At 44.9% G+C, this 16,955-nt stretch overlaps 1 protein-coding gene across 6 annotated transcripts in view; it reads right to left on the reverse strand.

Moving 5' to 3' along the window:
• Positions 1-733: 733 nt before the first annotated feature.
• Positions 734-16,955, reverse strand: part of LOC128345586 (protein TUNAR) — a 109,038-nt gene continuing 92,816 nt past the window's right edge. For all 6 annotated transcript variants that reach the window (XM_053297785.1, XM_053297771.1, XM_053297779.1 and 3 more), the window contains one exon: positions 734-1,608. In XM_053297785.1, coding sequence (XP_053153760.1) covers positions 1,423-1,608 — 186 coding nt within the window. In that variant the 3' untranslated portion in view covers positions 734-1,422. The remainder of the gene's footprint in view (positions 1,609-16,955) is intronic.

The raw sequence follows: 16,955 nt of genomic DNA on the forward strand, positions 1-16,955 counted from the left end.
CCTCACTGCTGAGCTGTCAGTCAGGCTGAGGGAGGGGTGGGCGGAGCCTGAGGACATTGCCAACTGGCCACCTAGAAAGGAGGAGGGAGGGGTGCTGCCTGACACTCGCCCCTCCCCTCCTGGAGAGGGCGTATGTGATGCAAACAAATAAGTCAGGAAAGTGGGAGCGTTCTGTGTACCCTATGTACCCCCTACAAGGCTTCAACATACCCCCAAGGGTTCAAGTATCCCTGGCTGAAAACCTCACAACCCATTCTACTTACACAGGGATTTTCATATCTCCTGTAAAACCTATCCTCCGTCCAGAAATATAGTCATAAATGCATCCATGGAAATTGAGCAAATTTGGAAAGAGAAGGATTCATCTGACATTTTCTGAAAGGGAGGGTAGAGATGGAGGGAGAGAAAGGACCTATTTCCACCCTTTTGCCATTTGTCTATATATAGAGAGCGAGCAGTGTCCACAAAACAAGTCAACAAAGGTCACCCTACAATGCTGCTGCATCTCCATATTAAAGGCAATATTTTCCACCTGACATTCCAGCACCAAGTCAGGCATGTAAGCATGAAGCATGTTTGCTCCAGACGGCAACACAAAGGCTGAAAACACGTTTAGTAATAGTTGAAGTATATAGCTTATGCTGTTTAGAAGTGGAGTAGCGGGCGGGGGGAAGGATTGGGTGGTGGGATGGTTATTTCCAGCCTGAACAAACACCACAAGTACCTCTCAAGGTTTGGTTCATGCTAAAAATATAGCACATTTATTAAAAATATATATTTATAAACGTCGGTATGAACAGACACAGATGTCAAGCAAATGAGAGAAGGAAGAAACGCCATGGAACTTACTTTGCTGAAGGTTTTATCTTTTGTTTGCTCAGGCTGCTCAGTGGTATGGTAGCTCCCCCCCACCCCCGGACCCGCCTCCCGACTGCACCATATGTTCATGTTAAAATCAAAAGCTTGCTAGCTTCAACGTAAATAAAACGGAAACAAGAAGAAGATGCAAGCTAATGGCCACGAAAGACAGAGACGTATTATCTGTTGAACATAATCTTGGCATGAATATGCTATACATTTGTCACTGTTTATCATGATGTCCAGTCTTTGGCTGTGTTGAGAAGGTTTGATCCATAGTGGGGTTCTCCAAAGCTGATCCTTACATATTTGCAGTCATTTCTTTAGAGCAAATGAAAAGAGGAAAAGCAGAGGGAGAGAGAAAGAGAGAGGCAAGTTTTGCTTGTGTGTGAAAAAAAAAAGTCTTGTTAAATTAATTGTGCTTCAACCTCCACTGCCTTCAGGCATGGCTTTTATGACGTCTTAATATACTACAGAGTCAATTCTCATTAAGCCGTGTGTCAATAGCAGACAAAGTTTTCCATCACCTCTTGTCAGCTGTCTTCATTGGTTTGCCTCTTCAGTTTACAATGTCGTGTAGATGTACACAAAAATGATCACAATGAGGTTTAGAATTGTCCCAATAATTCCCAGCATTGCCAGGATGGATTCTTCCTTGCTTTCCTTTTCTTGATTGCCTTTTTCTTCTTCATTCCCACTAGTGATTACCATCTTGGTAGTCAATTTCTTGATCCTTCTCCTCAGGCTAACCTACATTTGAGAGAGAGAGAGAGAGAGAGAGAGAGAGAGAGAGAGAGAGAGAGAGAGAGATTGTAATTTCTATATTTATGAATTGACCTCTTTTGATAAACTGTAGGAAGCTTCTTAGCTGAGAATTGTCTACACTGACTGGCAGCAGCTCTCCAAGGATTCAGGCAGGGGTCTTTCCCAAAGAGGGACCTTCTGCATGCCAGCATATGCTCTACCTCTGAACTAGGTCCCATCCCCTACAGTGCTCACATATAGTCACCTATCCAAATGCAAACCAGGACAGACCCTGCTTAGCAAACGGGAAAATTCATGCTCACAACTGCAAGACCAGCCCTCCTCCTGTAATATCAACCCAAGCATTCTATAAGCTATTTGTAACACAGCATCAGTGGAAATGAATGCAGGTCTCTCAGTAGGCAGGGGATTTCTCCTGCTAACTTGGCAAAGAGGCAGCTTTTAACATGGTGATTCTCTTTATTTAGCTTGGTGGGGGGGAGTAACTGGCCCAATCCACCCCCAGCACAATACCTCCAGTGACTGTTGCTGGTGTCTGTCTTATGTTTCTCTTTAGACTGTGAGCCCTTTGGGGACAGGGATCCATCTTATGTATTTGCTGTTTCTCTGTGTAAACTGCCCTGAGCCAATTCTGGAAGGGCGTTATAGAAATCGAAATAAATAAATAAATAAATAAATAAATACAATGGGGCCAAAAGCCCCAACCCAGCCTCCTCACTCACCACCACAGCTGCCACTCTCTGGCACAACAGTTTTCATCTAAAGAGGCAAATGCTGCATCTGTGATGGTGGGCACTTCTGTGATCAGCAGGCTTGGGCCCCCAAGCCTCCTGATCACAGAAGTGCTTACCACCACAGATGCAGTGTTCACCTCTGCAGATGAATGCCCCTATATCCATGTATGGCCGACTGTGGGGATGAGTGATGGGGCTGTGGCAGGACTTCTGGCCCTGTTGTAGATGTTATATGGGGTCTTTAGTTAAAATATCTGAAGATGACTATGGTGAGTTGCAATTTCAGACATGTATGTAACAGATGGTTCCACTGTTCCAACCTTCTTAGGGGCTCCCTCCCCAACAGGGCAGGGGACTCTGCCACTTGACCTTGCTCAAGCACTGGAATGTTTTATTTCAGAATTTGGCAACTCTGAGACTTCAGCACCACAAATGAATATGCAACAGAAATAGGACTGCCCAAATTTCATTTCTGTTCGAATAACAGGAAAAACAATCCCAGGAGAAAAGGGGTTTTGTTTTGTTTTGCCTGCCTAGAAAGGAAACAACAATCACCTCCTTATAAATAATGCAGAATAAAACCAGCAATTGAATCCTTCTCCTCTATTTATTTCCTCTTCTCAATGTAAAATGAAGTGGCATTGACATTGCAGACAGCCAGGACCGGGGGGAGCAGTCCTTATTTTTCAAGCAGCAAGTTCTTTTGGACACAAATAAACATTTTATTTATTTAATTTAGTTTACCATTCATTCGTTTATTACATTTCTAGACACCCACCCCCCATCCAGAGGCGCACCTAGGTAATTTTGGAGCCTGGACCTAAAGACCTTTGGAGGCCCTGCTCTCCTGCAAATTAAGCATCAACATGCTCTGCTGGGAGACTGTGCCACCCAGGACAGACTAAAGAGGATTTGGGAGCCCCTAGGAGCTGTGGAGGCCCTAGACCTTGGCCCCAAACTCCAGGGGTAAGAATGCCTCTGGCCCCATCCAAAGGCTCTGGGCGATGCACATCTCAAGTAACCAGCATTAGTGTCTGAAAAGCAATCCAGTTCTGCTAGTATCCCTTGAGAATCCACCACGTTCTGTGGGTGACCTGGTATTCACCTTGGCTGTCCCCTAACTAATTTTGCCATGGTCCCATCCTGAAACTGCCTCATTTATGTTCTATTTATTATATTTGTATCGCAACTTCCTTCCATCATGGAGCACACGGCAGAGATGTACAATCGATTCAAATTGATTTGAACTCGAATTGGGGGTGATTTAAGTGATTTGGACTCTAATCAAATCACCCCGGAAATCAAGGGCCGGATTCAAGTTTGAATTGAATCAGCCCTGCTCCGAGCTTGAATCACTCAAATTGATTTGAGTGGTGAGTGCCATTTTGGAGGGCTGTTTTCCCCTTGCTGATTGGTTTACTGGCAGTGGCTTCCAATTGCCTTGAGATCTCCTTGCTTCTTGGTTGGCTTTTTATCATTAAGATCAAGTGTTGTCTGGGGCAACTATTCCCCCATTGGCTGGGGGGAGGGAGCAAGGAGGCCAAAGGAGGGATTTTCAAAATAAATGTAAGGGACTGCTAATGGAAGCAGAGACACAGAGCTATTTGTTCCTTGGGAGAGAAGGATCATTAGAGAGAGACTGTTGTAGCAGCAGCAGCAGCGGCGAGAGCATAGACTGGTGGTGGTGGTCTGGGCCTGCCTGCCTGGCCCACTGAGTGGAAAGAGAGACAGAGAGTGTCTGCTGGCTTATTTCTCTCTCTCTCTCTCTCTCTCTCTCTCGCTCTTTTTAAAAAATCCTTTTAATTTGCAGTTGCTTTCATTTTCTTTTTCTATTTTTTAAAAATTGTACCAGCAGTCCACAATGGCTTTAACTGGGTGCAGCTTGGAATTTTTAAAAATTTGAATTTCTTATTATTGCTTGTAGCCAGCCCCAGTGGCTTTAATAACTGGGGTGCTGTGCTGATCCCCCACATTTAAAAGAAATTGTACCAGCAGCCCCCAGTGGCTTTAACTGGGTGCTGCTTTGAACTTTTTCTTTCTTTTTGTGCATTTTTCTTCTTCTTGCTTGTAACACCCAGTGGCTTTAATAACTTGAGAAACTGCTTTTCTTTTCTTTTACAGCTCCAAGCTGCACCTTTGCTGCTGCTGTCTGTGTGCCTGGTAGATTAATTTTTGGCTTTTGTAGGCTGGTGTGTTGGGTTTTGTAAGCTGGATGGAAAGCAAGTCTTGTGGTAGCAAGCATGACTTGTCCCTTCAGCTAAGCAGGGTCCACTCTGGTTGCATATGAATGGAAGACTAGAAGTGTGAGCACTGTAAGATCTTCCCCTCACCTCCTCAATGGAGCTGCTCTGGGAAGAGCAGAAGGTTTCAAGTTCCCTCCCTGGCTTCTCCAAGATAGGGCTGAGAGGGATTCCTGCCTGCAACCTTGGAGAAGCCGCTGCCAGTCTGTGAAGCCAATGCTGAGCTAGTTAGACCAGTGGTCTGATGCAGTATAGGACAGCTTCCTATGTTCCTATGTGTTCTGCACACACTATTATGCAAAATGATGCAAAGCTAGCCACTATCTTTACTGAACAACTGGAATGAAACCAGAAGAGATCGAGCAACTGAGCATCATCTTATTTATTATGTATTTATTTTTCTATGTAAACCACTTTGCAAACTTTTATTGAAAAGAAGTATATAGATATTAGTAGTAGTAGTAGTATCACTTACTACTACTAGTAGTAGTAGCAGGGGCGTAACTATAATAGGGCAAGGGGAGACAGTTGTCTGGGGGCCCACTACCTTGGGCCCCCCCCAGGAGGCAAGTCACATGACTGACTCCCCCAGCCACACACCCACCCGGGCTTCCTCAGTTGTGTTCATCCTCCGAAATTGATGTGAGTGTTAAGACCTGGAGCTACCAGAACAGCACGACTTTCTCTAGTACCATGAAATGACTTGCATCATCCACAATTTACAAAACCTTAAAAAAAATAATTTAGGATGAGCTTTTTGTTACCACTATTCAGCCTCATTTAAGATTTCTTTACTTCATAAGCTGAGCTTCAGTGAGGGGGAGCCCATTTTAAAATCTTGTCTCTGGTCCCACTTCATTCTTGCTATGCCCCTGAGTAGTAGTAGTAGTAGCAGTAGTATCTACTCAGCTCTGCAGCCTTTTTGTGTTGCATTAGTGCATTGGTACAGTGTTAGTCTGGATGCCAGCTGGTTTTTGTGGAGATGGAATCTGGGGAAGGTTAATGGGAGCAAACATTCACCTAGAGACTGGCTGTTTGAGTGAGTATTGTCTTGAGTATTGATTGATTGTTAGATTTATATACCACCTTTCATAAAATTATCCCAAGGCGGTTTACAAAAATCAATACAATAAAATTTCATAAAATCACATTAAAATATTAAAATACAAACAAAATCAAAATGTTGAAGACCCTCAAGACACCCCTGTTTTCTCGGGCTGTTAACCGAAATTAATTTTACACTGTTTAATTAATAATATTTATTTACATCTATGTAAACCACTTTGAGAACTTGGGTTGAAGAGCAGTATATAAATATTCGTTGTCGTTGTCGTAGTAATTTGTTTTTACCTTGTGGGATTGTTTCTGTTTTGTGAAATTTTAATGTTTTTACTCCATTCTATATTTGTTGTGTTTTAAATTCTATGCACCACCTAGAGATGCATATATATCAGGTAGTATAAAAATATGATAAACCAACAAATGGGTAGGAGCATGGGGAATTTGTCCTCCCCGACCTCCGATGCTCCTAAAGAATCCTTGTGCATAAGTATTCTGCACTGAAGGATAGTGTGCATGGATGGCCCAAGGTATTGCAGCACCTGAGGTAAGGCACCAAATGCTGCCTTGCCCCATGCCCATAGTGGGAGTGAGGCCCCTTTCAAAACTGACTCTTGCAAGCTTTGAAAGTGGCACGGGGGGGAGGAGGAGGAAAGCCTGCCAGCAGTTTCCTCTTCCCTCTTCATGCCTCTTGCAAGCTTTATAAGGAATGGTGGAGAGGGGCTCCTTGCAAAGCTTGCAAGGGTCGGATTAGCCCCAAAGAGCTGCTCTGATGGCAGGAGTGAGAGGCCTCTCATTGCCCGGCTGGTGCCCCAATAATTTGCTGCCTGAGGGGACTGCCTCAACTTGCCCCAGGATAGGGCCGCCTCTGACACTGTGGCAAGCATAACCTTTCTGCTTGTTCTGCCGTGCTGTCTTTGGGATGCTTTCTTAAAGCATTCTGGGGGCCCTTCTCCTTTGCTTGTCATCGTGGCAAGACAAGAGGGAACCCTGTGGCCAGAGGCACATGTGTTTTATTGTACTGTCAGTCTCAGAGGGGTCGACAACTAGCTTGTCTTGAGGAAGCTTCACCATTGTGAGGTTTAAAAAGCTCTGCATTTGTACATGTGGGCTGATTCCAATGAGAGGGGAGCAGCCCCCAAAGAAATCTAAATAACAGGAATGAAAACAAGAAGCTTCCATCCTTTTGTCTCCTCATATGGTTCCAGTGTATGAATTCCCTTGTATGAATCTTTGTTTCCCTACTTTGTAATTTGATCACTGCTGGAGCTCCTCTTCTTTGGGAGATAAGGGAGACGCTATGCTCAAACAGCCGAGAACTCATGCTCCCTTTGTACCTTTTTCTCAGGCTCTCTTCAGTTTGCTAATCAAAGCAAGTTTCTGTTGTGTATCTCTCATCCACAGAGGGATGAAACTATCCTCTGAAAATTAAAGTGCCCTTATCTGTTAATGTGTCATCACAATTAATAGCCTGGGGACAGAGAACATGCTTGAATTTCAGAACAATTTGCCTGGGTGATTGTCAGCAGTGGTGGATTGAAGCATTCAGAACTGGTAGCTGATAGCCATGCTAGACCAAACTGAGGCGGGCGGGCCTGATCCTCATCTGGGCCCTTAGCTTGGCTCTGCTCAAGTCAATAGGAGGCAGTCATTGGTTTACACCACTGGTAGATGTTGTCCTTTAAGGAATTATCACAGAAATGTTTGCCTTGTTTTGCAAAGCATCAGATAATGCTTGCCAGTGCAGTATTGAGCCTGATCCAGCATGGTGTCAAGCAAGCTTCTGCAATACACTAATTAATTACCTTTGGCACCAGTGGAACTGCAAGAGCTGAGGGCATTTGGCTCTCCACGGGATAAGTAAGGTCTCCTTATGCATCTCTCTTGAGTATCTTAATACATGATTACTTGTAATCTTAAATCACATCACTCCCACAACTTTTTCAAGAGCAAGCCAAGGTCCCAGCACATTTAAAGCCCATCCAAGTAACCCGAAGCATTTCCTTGCAGGTGTTCTCTACCTGGGTATATCCAAGGGTTGCCCAAATGTAGTACAGGATTGTGTGTGCACTTATGGGCACACTTATGGGCCACTCTGTTTCCTCAGTAAAGTTGCCAGCTGTTCAACCAGCAACTGTAATGCCCTTATCCGTGCACTTCACAGCAGATATTAGTCAATGAGGCGGGTCTCATGATCGGTGAGACCCACCTCCAGAGGGTTTGCGGGGAGAGCAGGCTAAGCCCTAGCCTCCTGGTCAGGGGTCTCCTCATGAGTTGCCACGGTGTGGAGCCGTGCCGCGGCAACACACGATCGTATAGCCCAGGTTACCTGGGCTGAGGGGAGGGCTTCCTAAGCCGGTAACCCCCTGTGAGGCAACTGGGCTCACTTGCAAGCCCAGTGTTCCTCACGGTCTGCTAAAATTGGGCTAGGCTCCCCTAGCCCGATTTTAGCCAGTCGTGAGAATCGCTTCAATGCCTTTCCCCACCAAAGTGTGGAAATCAGCCGCACCTGCTGATTTCTCCACATCAGTCTGCAGTTAAAAACACAAGAGCAAGTCTCCTCTTTCTTTGGTTCAGTCGGCAACCCAATTCCTAAATTATGTATACTGATTTTTCTTCTGGTATCAAAGATACTCTTTAATCAGTTTGTAACATTGCCACCTTTTGCCCCAAGTCTCCTGTACATTAATTACTATGTGACAAGCAAAAAGTCAGTTATTTTCAGCAGGGAAATGCATTGATGGCCAAAGCTTCACTTGCTGAACTTCCACTTCTCCAACAGTGCACAAGAGGACCTGCTCCAGAATAAGTTGGCCATGTTTCAAAATGCTTTTTAATGGGAGAAGAGAGGAACAAAAATTGTTTAATTAAAATTGAATTCAAATGATCTATTTTGCACTAATGGGAAATCCAAAATTTAGCATGTTTGTTGTTGCCAGATATAGGAATGAGTTTAGGAAAGTGTGAGGGGAGAATGGGATCTTGAAGCTATATTTTAATGCCTACTGACATGGGAGTAAATTCTACTTAATTCAGTGGGACTAAGGATCAAAATACATGCTATGTTAAGCCTGCCATTAGCTGCCATTAACCCAGGCCATGCACAGGCCCATTGCACAGGTGCGGCGGCATCTGAAATGGCCACTGCTCCAGGGAAAAGACCCGAATGGGCCGAAGAATGCCCAAATGGGGCCGTTTTTGAGAGAAGGAAGGCCAGCAGGGGGAGGGGGAAGCTCCATTTACCCCACCACCACCTCGGAGAAACCCCCAGAGGGTGTAAGTTTAATTTAAAAATAAATAAATAAATAAATCTTTTTTTAAAGTAAAAGATCTGCAACCCCCACCCCCCGACTGAACAGAACTGGGGGGGGATTCTAGGCTCTGGGCCACCCCATCACCCCCCAAGTGCACTTATGGGGCTGCTGAAAGCTCCATTATACCTTATGAGGAAAAACCTTAAAGACGCGTAAACTTCAACAATTTACCAAAAATCAGCCCTCTGCCCAAATCCTTTGAAAAAATTCAGGTAGCTTCCTTGCCCCTACACGGCACTACCACCAACCCCACACTGCTCTAGGCCACCCCTTTCCCCCTGACGTGAAGCTATACACCCTCCATTATACCAAATGGGGGAAAACCTTAAAGATGCGTAAACTTCAACAATTCACCAAAAATCAGCCCTCTGCCCAATCACTCTGCAATTGGGGTGGTAGCCTCCACCCATTAGGCACTACCACCCCACCCCACTATTCTGGCCCAGTTCCAATGTTATGCCCCCAATCTGCCCCAAAGACCCGGAAACTTCAAAAATTCACCAAAAATCAGCCCTTTGCCCAATCCCTCTGCAACTGGGGTGGTAACCTCCACCCATTAGGCACTACCACCCCACCCCACTATTTTGCCCCTGGGACCCAAAATTCGAGCAGACGTCACATCAGACCTTTTTGCATTGAAGTCAATGGGAGGCAAAAAGGCGGGAAATTCAAATAGACGTCATTGCTCAAAATGGAGGGGGGGAAAGAAGGCATCTATTGGACACAAAATGGAGGTCCGAAACATCCGAAATTTTTCGGGGCTCTTCAGGGGTGATTCGGTTCGGATCCGAATCACCCGAAATTCGCTGTTTCGGGTACAGATCGTTCTGTACCCGAAACATTTCGCACATCCCTAGTATTTCCATTGCAGACACAGACCTGGAATCCCGCAGGGGTAGCAGCAGCCGGGAAAGGGATTTTCAGGGAAATGGACAAAGGATTAAAACACACTCTTCCCTTGGTCTCTTCTTCAGTGCAGATCACGGTGTTTTGCAACTCAGAAAGAGACCTCATTACATAGTGTAACATGTAATCTGTCCAAAGTCTATAGAAACAAGCTGTTAAATAGGATGTATGTAGATTGTGAAGCTAAATCAGGGTAGACTGCAGTGGGGGTGGTTTTCTGTGTCCCATCCCTCCTCCAGTTAGTCATCATTCACTTTCATCCTACATCTGCATATTGGTTGCTCTCACCGGGATGGTGTTTCAGGGGCTGAATTGTTAATAATGTGTGATGAAGCCCCTTCTCTCAGGAACTGCTCTCTCATGAAAGTGGAAGGCCATAAAGACATGCATGTGGACCAAAAGGCTGCCGCCATCTAGCCCCATTGCTGAATCCATGGAAGCTCCAAGGAAAAGTACCATACCAACACTTTTCATGGTTGCAGCGACTGACGGGCAGCAGGCGTTAAAGAACTCTCTCTGGCAGTCTGGTCATCCCTTGGCACACATGTATGTTTATTTTTGCCCAGTATGGCCACCCGGCTTGCCAGGGATTGCTGAAAATAGGGGCTCCCATCACCTGTGATTCCCCACGGCAGCAGATCTGTACACACCACAATGCCAATCCCAGCCTGGGACTTTTGAATGTGTACTAGAAGCTATCCCAGCTCTTGCAAGACTGAGCTCACAGGAAAATGGCAGGACATATGGAGCACCCCAGACTCCTGGGGAGTCTGTAGGGGTAGGGGTTGGGAGTAGAGGGAGTAGACATACAAAAATAGTATGACTTCTATTTTTAAACAGATATACTGGGGGGGCACATCTGCAGGGTCCCCAATTGTTTGGCACAGTCTGACAGAGACCTAAAGCTCATAGAGCCTCTGGTCCTCCCCAGTGGACTGGCCCTCTCATGAAAGGGCTAACCCCCAGCTGGCAAGCTGACATGGGGGCAGGAGTGTGTTGGGAGTTCCTGAACTGCTTTGAGCAGGTCTGCCATCACAAGATCATCCTTTGTCACAGCAAACCAGACCCCAGGATCTTTTGTCTGCCCTCATATACATATTCCCTCCTAGCAAATCATCATGGTCCCTTCCTGGAGTAACAGAAAAATAGCACCCCTCTCCATCCCCGTTAGCAGTAATTGTGCTTGTGTGAGACTTTTTGGCTTGCGGAGGTGCAAGTGGTGTGAAGAAAAAGGGTTAAGTGCCATTTAAAGGAGTTTAAGTGCCATTTCCCTGCCTAGTCCATGTCAAAAAGGCACAACCAGGCCAGGCACACCCCCTGTAAGAGTGTGGCCAATGGCTGCTGCTGTGCGGATGCCTTGCCTGCAGTGCAGTCTGGCAACGCGAGTGCTTCAGAGTTTGCTGGGATGCATCCTTGGCAGACCAGGAAGAGGGAGGGGCTCCTCTGCCCTAAAACTAGAGGCTCCCCAACCCGGGTTGGAAGATTGTCTGCAGGATGATTCTAGGGTTCAAGGATTAACCTCCAGTTCATCAACCCGCAATTTCACACTGAGGTCATTCACACAATCGAAAACTGTGTTCTACCCAGCTTTGGGAGCTGTGTACACTCCCAATTTTTGATTGTGTGGAAGCAAGGTTAGAGGAAAACCTGGGTAGAAGTGATTGTGTGGAAGCAAGGTTAGAGGACAACCTGGGTAGCTTTTTCTCCTACCTTGCTTTCTCACAATCACTTCTACCCAGGTTTTCCTCTAACCTTGCTTCCACACAATCAAAAATTGGGAGTGCACACAGTTCCCAAACCCGGGTAGAACACAGTTTTCGATTGTGTGAATGACCTCAGTAAACAGTATTTGGATTCTCCCCCCGCCCCCACCCCCCATGTAATGGATAGCTTTACTCATTACCGGTGCCAAGCTGCCTTGCATCTCCTTATTGCACTGCTCATACTAGATAGATTTTCCCTTTTAGCCAGGGAAAGCATTTCTTCAAAATGTGCCCAAATAGGGTGTCTCCTATGCCAAGAAGCTATGGCAGGTTTTTTGGTGGCAAAATGTGGGGCAAAACAGGAAGCTCTGTACTGAAGAATGCTTTCCCCTACTGTTTTTCTACTTCACCTTCTTTCCTGTATTATGTCTGTCTTTACATCACCTTAAGTGGCCCAGCGGGGAAATGCCTGACTAACCAGCAGAAGGTTGCAAGTTCGAATCCCTGCTGGTACTATATTGAGCAGCAGCGAAATAGGAAGATGATGAAAGGCATCATCTCATACTGCACAGGAGGAGGCAATGGTAAACCCCTCCTGTACTCTACCAAAGACAACCACAGGGCTCTGTGGGCGCCAGGAGTCAAAATCGACTTGACGGCACACTTTGCCTTTCCTTCTCTGCCTTGGCCCATACCCCCCACAAAACAACTACCCTTCTATCCAGCCTGTGTCTTTACACATGAACAACAGGCTTAGAAACAGAAACTGAAAACCCAGACGTTTCCAAAACCAAGAACTGGTAGTTTCTGGGCACTGCTGAGCAGACTAGAGTCATTATCATGAGATGAACCTGAAATGAATGCTCATTTTTTTAATTGAAAGGTAACTCAATGTATGTAATAGTAAGTCATTAATTCATTTTTAGGGGAAATGGACACAAATTCTTAAGTGTTGGTGTAACATGTTTGTGACAAGATTTAATTTTATTATTAACATTATTATTTTTGTTATTTTTGATACAATACAAACAATTATTATTTTTGTTATTTTTGACATGTTATTTTTGACACAAGAATTGGAAATTTAGTGTTTTATTTACATTTAAATAAAGTCCAATTCAAATAAAAACTGCGTAGTGTGTAGCTTGGATTTTAATATCTGTGGTTCACAATAAAGTGTGTGTTTTCTGATCATTGCAAAAGAAATAAGCTTGTTTAATACTTAAAGTAAAATTCTGCCATCAAATCAAGCCTTATTCTGATGGATGGTAAACCTGTGTTTACTCCTATGTAGTTATCCTAGACATCTATCTGTAAGAAATGCATTTTTAAAAACTTGCTTCCTAAATGTTGATAAAATGTACTATTACTACTTTGTTTAAAAAGATTGTTCAAAGACATACAATATTAGTGTGAACCAGTGACTAATATGACAAACAGAAATGAAAATGCAGACCAATTTTAATATTATCAATTTTTGAACTATTTCTCAGAACTAAATGTAAATATAGTTAAAACTGTTATTAATTTTTGCCTTGAATCGGAGTATGTATCTGAAGTTAGTATGGCTTGGAATCTGGAGAGAGACCATTAAGTGCTCTCTAGTTATACCATTTTAGCTAATTTGTTGTTGCCATTATTTCTGCATCTGGTTTTATTCGCATCTTAGTTCAAATACGAGTCTGCTTTATTCATATTAAGAGAGCAGTACTTGTGTGAGGATATGTAGAGAAACTTTATTTTCGGAAGTACTGAGGGCGGAGTAAGACCTTGCCAAATTTCTCTAAGCAGGTAGAATGACTTATTGGCTGGCGTGTGGCAGGGAGAACCTCTATCCCAGTGCTCTCTCACACACACAGTTCAGTAAAAGCAATTTAGAAGAATATATTTATTAAAGTAGAAGGGACAAGGATCAGGGTTGGTAGAGGGAAAATCAGAAGCATAAAAAGAAAAAGAAAAACATTTTTGCTAATGCCTAAGAGTCTAAAAGAGTGCTTACAAGCAGAATCTTATCCAAGCCTTTAGTCCTGCTTTAGATGGGTGGATGGGGGGGCGGGGGGGGAAAGCCAACCACATAATGCATTCAAGGATGTTTTTTAAAGTTACCCGCTCTGGGTAGGAGGGAAAGGTGGAGGACACTCTCCTTCAATCAAGTGTAAGCCACGTGGGGTGGTTATCATTTGTCTATCCAGTGGGAAGCTGAGACTTCTTTATCACTCAGGTACCCCAGTGTGTCATCCCTGAAAAGATCAAGGGGTTCTGAGGTGAGGGTTAAAAGTAGTATCAAGATACTGATAATCTAATTAGGTTGTCCATTTCTATGTATGAGACCTCTTAAATAGATGGAGTGTTTATGTCCTGATTAGACTGAGTATGTGGTTAATGTGATCTTGCAGCTTTGAGCAAATAGAGGTTCAAAGCTAGGAAGGTACAGCCATCCCTCGCCAACCGTGAAGGGTTGCGTTCTGGGAAAAACCTCATGGTTTGTGAATTCGTGGTTGGCGAGCAATTGAAAAACATTGGATACAGGAAGTTAGGGGAATAGACTCCCCCCCCAAAACACCCCCACAGGAAAAATGACAAAATGTCACCAAAAATCACCCGGAATCCCTTTAAATCATTATTGGTCAGCAAGAAGAGTGAGGGGGCACTCCCAGAAATCACCAAAAAACCCCAAATCACCCCAAACCCTCAGACATCACACCAACCTCCCAGACATCACACCAGCCTCCCAAAACCACCCGAATCCCCCCAAATCACGAACTACCCCCCCAATTACAATAAAATCTCATCTCATCAAACCATGGATACTTGGGCCGTGGTTGGTGACACCTGCCACAATTTCCCAGTTGTGGATATTCAAAACCACATTTGGGGAAACCGTGGTTGGCGAGGGATGACTGTAAAAGGGAGGAGGAACTTGGAGGGTTTCTAAGGGAGCTCTTTCTTGACAACATTTGCCTATGGGATTTCATCCCTCAACTGTAGGGATGTGCAGAACTGGTCTGGCGGTTCGATGGTTTGGTCCAGGGGTTCATGGTCGAAATGAACCATACCCCCGGTTCCGTCAGACGAGAACCGGACCGCAAGGTCCGGCCCAGCAGGTCCACGATTTAAAAACAAAAACAAAACAAAAACATTAAGCAAGTACCTGTAGCCCATTTTGGTGGGCTTGCTGTTGCTGCGGGGTGTGTGTGTGTGTGTGTCTGCGCGGGTTCTCTCTCCCCTCGCTGGCCTTCCTCATCACCGCCGCAGCCGGGTAAATGAAGCCTTTTTGGCCGTTTTGGGCCTCCGTAAGAGCGAGCGGCTGCCATTTGGGCGGCCGCCATGCATACGCAAATGCCCTCTGCGAGGTCGTGGCCTCACAGAGGGCATTTGCGCATGCGTGGTGGCCACATGCTCTTACGGAGGCCCAAAAAGGCCAAAAAGGCTTCACTTACCCAGCCGTGGCGGTGATGAGGAAGGCCGGCGGGGGGGGGGAGAGAACCCATGTGGACACACCACCACACCACCCGTGGCTACAGAAGGCCCCCCGAAGGGGCTACAGGTACTTGCTTAATGTTTAAATTTTTTTAAAAAAATCACGGACCGATCCGAAACCGGACCACGGGGGGAGGGTTCGATGGGGGCTGGACCAAACACGCCTGGTTCTATGCACACCCCTAATCAACTGCTTGTCTACTGCCCTTTAACAAAGGCCTGTTTAATAAGGGTGCAGCCAGAGAAGAAGCCACTTGTACTGTTCAGAGCTTGCTTCCTCCTTTAGTTCATGGTTGGTTAGCAGTGGATTTTCACCAGCCTCCATGTTATCCATAGTGAAGTACAAGGTTGTGTGTGCCGTTTGGGGTCCAAGATATCTTGCTCAGTGGTTTCCTCCAGAACCAAGACACCAAAGTCCTGGTTTGACATTTCTCAGGCTTACAACAGCAGTCCTGTTGGGACTGCCTTAGTCATATGCCTCTGGAGGCCTAGGGATGCTCAGCCCCTTCTAGGAAGGATTTTGCCACTTTACTCCCCAGGAATCTTATATGGAGAGAGTGGTTTGTCCCACATGAAAATAAAGTGGATAGTGCCAGCCTACTTTGAATCCCTTACAGTCAAGGATTCACCCCAGTGAACACCCCCCACCCCTGGCTCTGGTAGGATCTATTACAGTTTCAAGGTAATGTTGGTCCACATCTGTATTTGATAATGAGAAATGGATCTACCTACCAAGGATAACATAAAGGAAAACTGCCACAGCAAGAATTATTATTATTTTTAGATTAATGTATTAAATAAAGCATCACCGACAGCGACCTCAAATTAGAAACCATGTTCTCCATAATGTTGATTTCCAAATTGCTTGAATTATGTCGCCAACATTGTCACTATTGAGAAAAACAGGTTGAAGATGGGCAAATGGGGAATTTTGCCATACAAAAAGATTTTCTTTAAATTGGGAGTAACTAGAGATGAAAAATATTGAAAGAAGTTGATTCTCACAATCTGCTTTAGAAATGTAGCTTATTGTGAAAGGGGAATTTTAAAAAAGTGATGATGAAAATTATTCTTATGAAACAGACTTTTAGATAATGGGTTTCCAGACCTAGGGATAGTAATGCAGTCTTCTACTTCTACCGTGTGGTGGTGTGTGGTACGTTATACAGCGGTATAATGTCCCACTGTAATAATTCAAAATGACTGTGGGTGGGGGGGAATCTTCAAGCTTTGAAGATTTCCCCACAAAATTGTTGTGTTTCCCTGTATTGTGTGAGGGCTACACCGCTTAATGGTGCAGCGGGGAAACGGCTTGACTTACAAGCCAGAGGTTGCCGGCTTGGCAATCCTGCACTGGGAAAAGAGCATCACCCAATTCTGCAAAATAAGCAACATTTAGGATAGGTTTCGGAAGAATAAAGTGAACTGTATTCCAACAATGGTGCATAACCCTCAGTTATAATTATTACATGATTTTAACCTGCCTCCAGTATACAGACACAATTTGGCCTCCAACTCTCCTACCTAAGAAATCCCTATTCATGCACAGAGGGATCGCCATAGCGCTTGACAGCTCCCAGGCGCCAGGGAGCCATGGCACCTAGAAATTTAACTGTAGTGCCTAGACAAGGATATTGGGAGGCAGATTTATTTAACAAATCCTTATTAGTCCCAAGCAGCCCTGTTTCTGTTCTAGGTACATTACTTGTGAAGGGGATAAACAGAAGCCCATTTATCTTCCCTCTCCACAATGTCCATCACTAAGTCCGGTAATTTAGTCAAGTGAAAGAGTTGAATCGGGGCCAGTGATTGGAGGAAGAAAAAGAGGTATGCCATTCTGTGCTAAGCCCTATGCTCCACCCCCACCTGCAAGGCACTGTATTCATGCAGCAAAGG

Source organism: Hemicordylus capensis, chromosome 1, assembly GCF_027244095.1.
Source record: "Hemicordylus capensis ecotype Gifberg chromosome 1, rHemCap1.1.pri, whole genome shotgun sequence".
NCBI classification, from domain to species: domain Eukaryota; kingdom Metazoa; phylum Chordata; class Lepidosauria; order Squamata; family Cordylidae; genus Hemicordylus; species Hemicordylus capensis.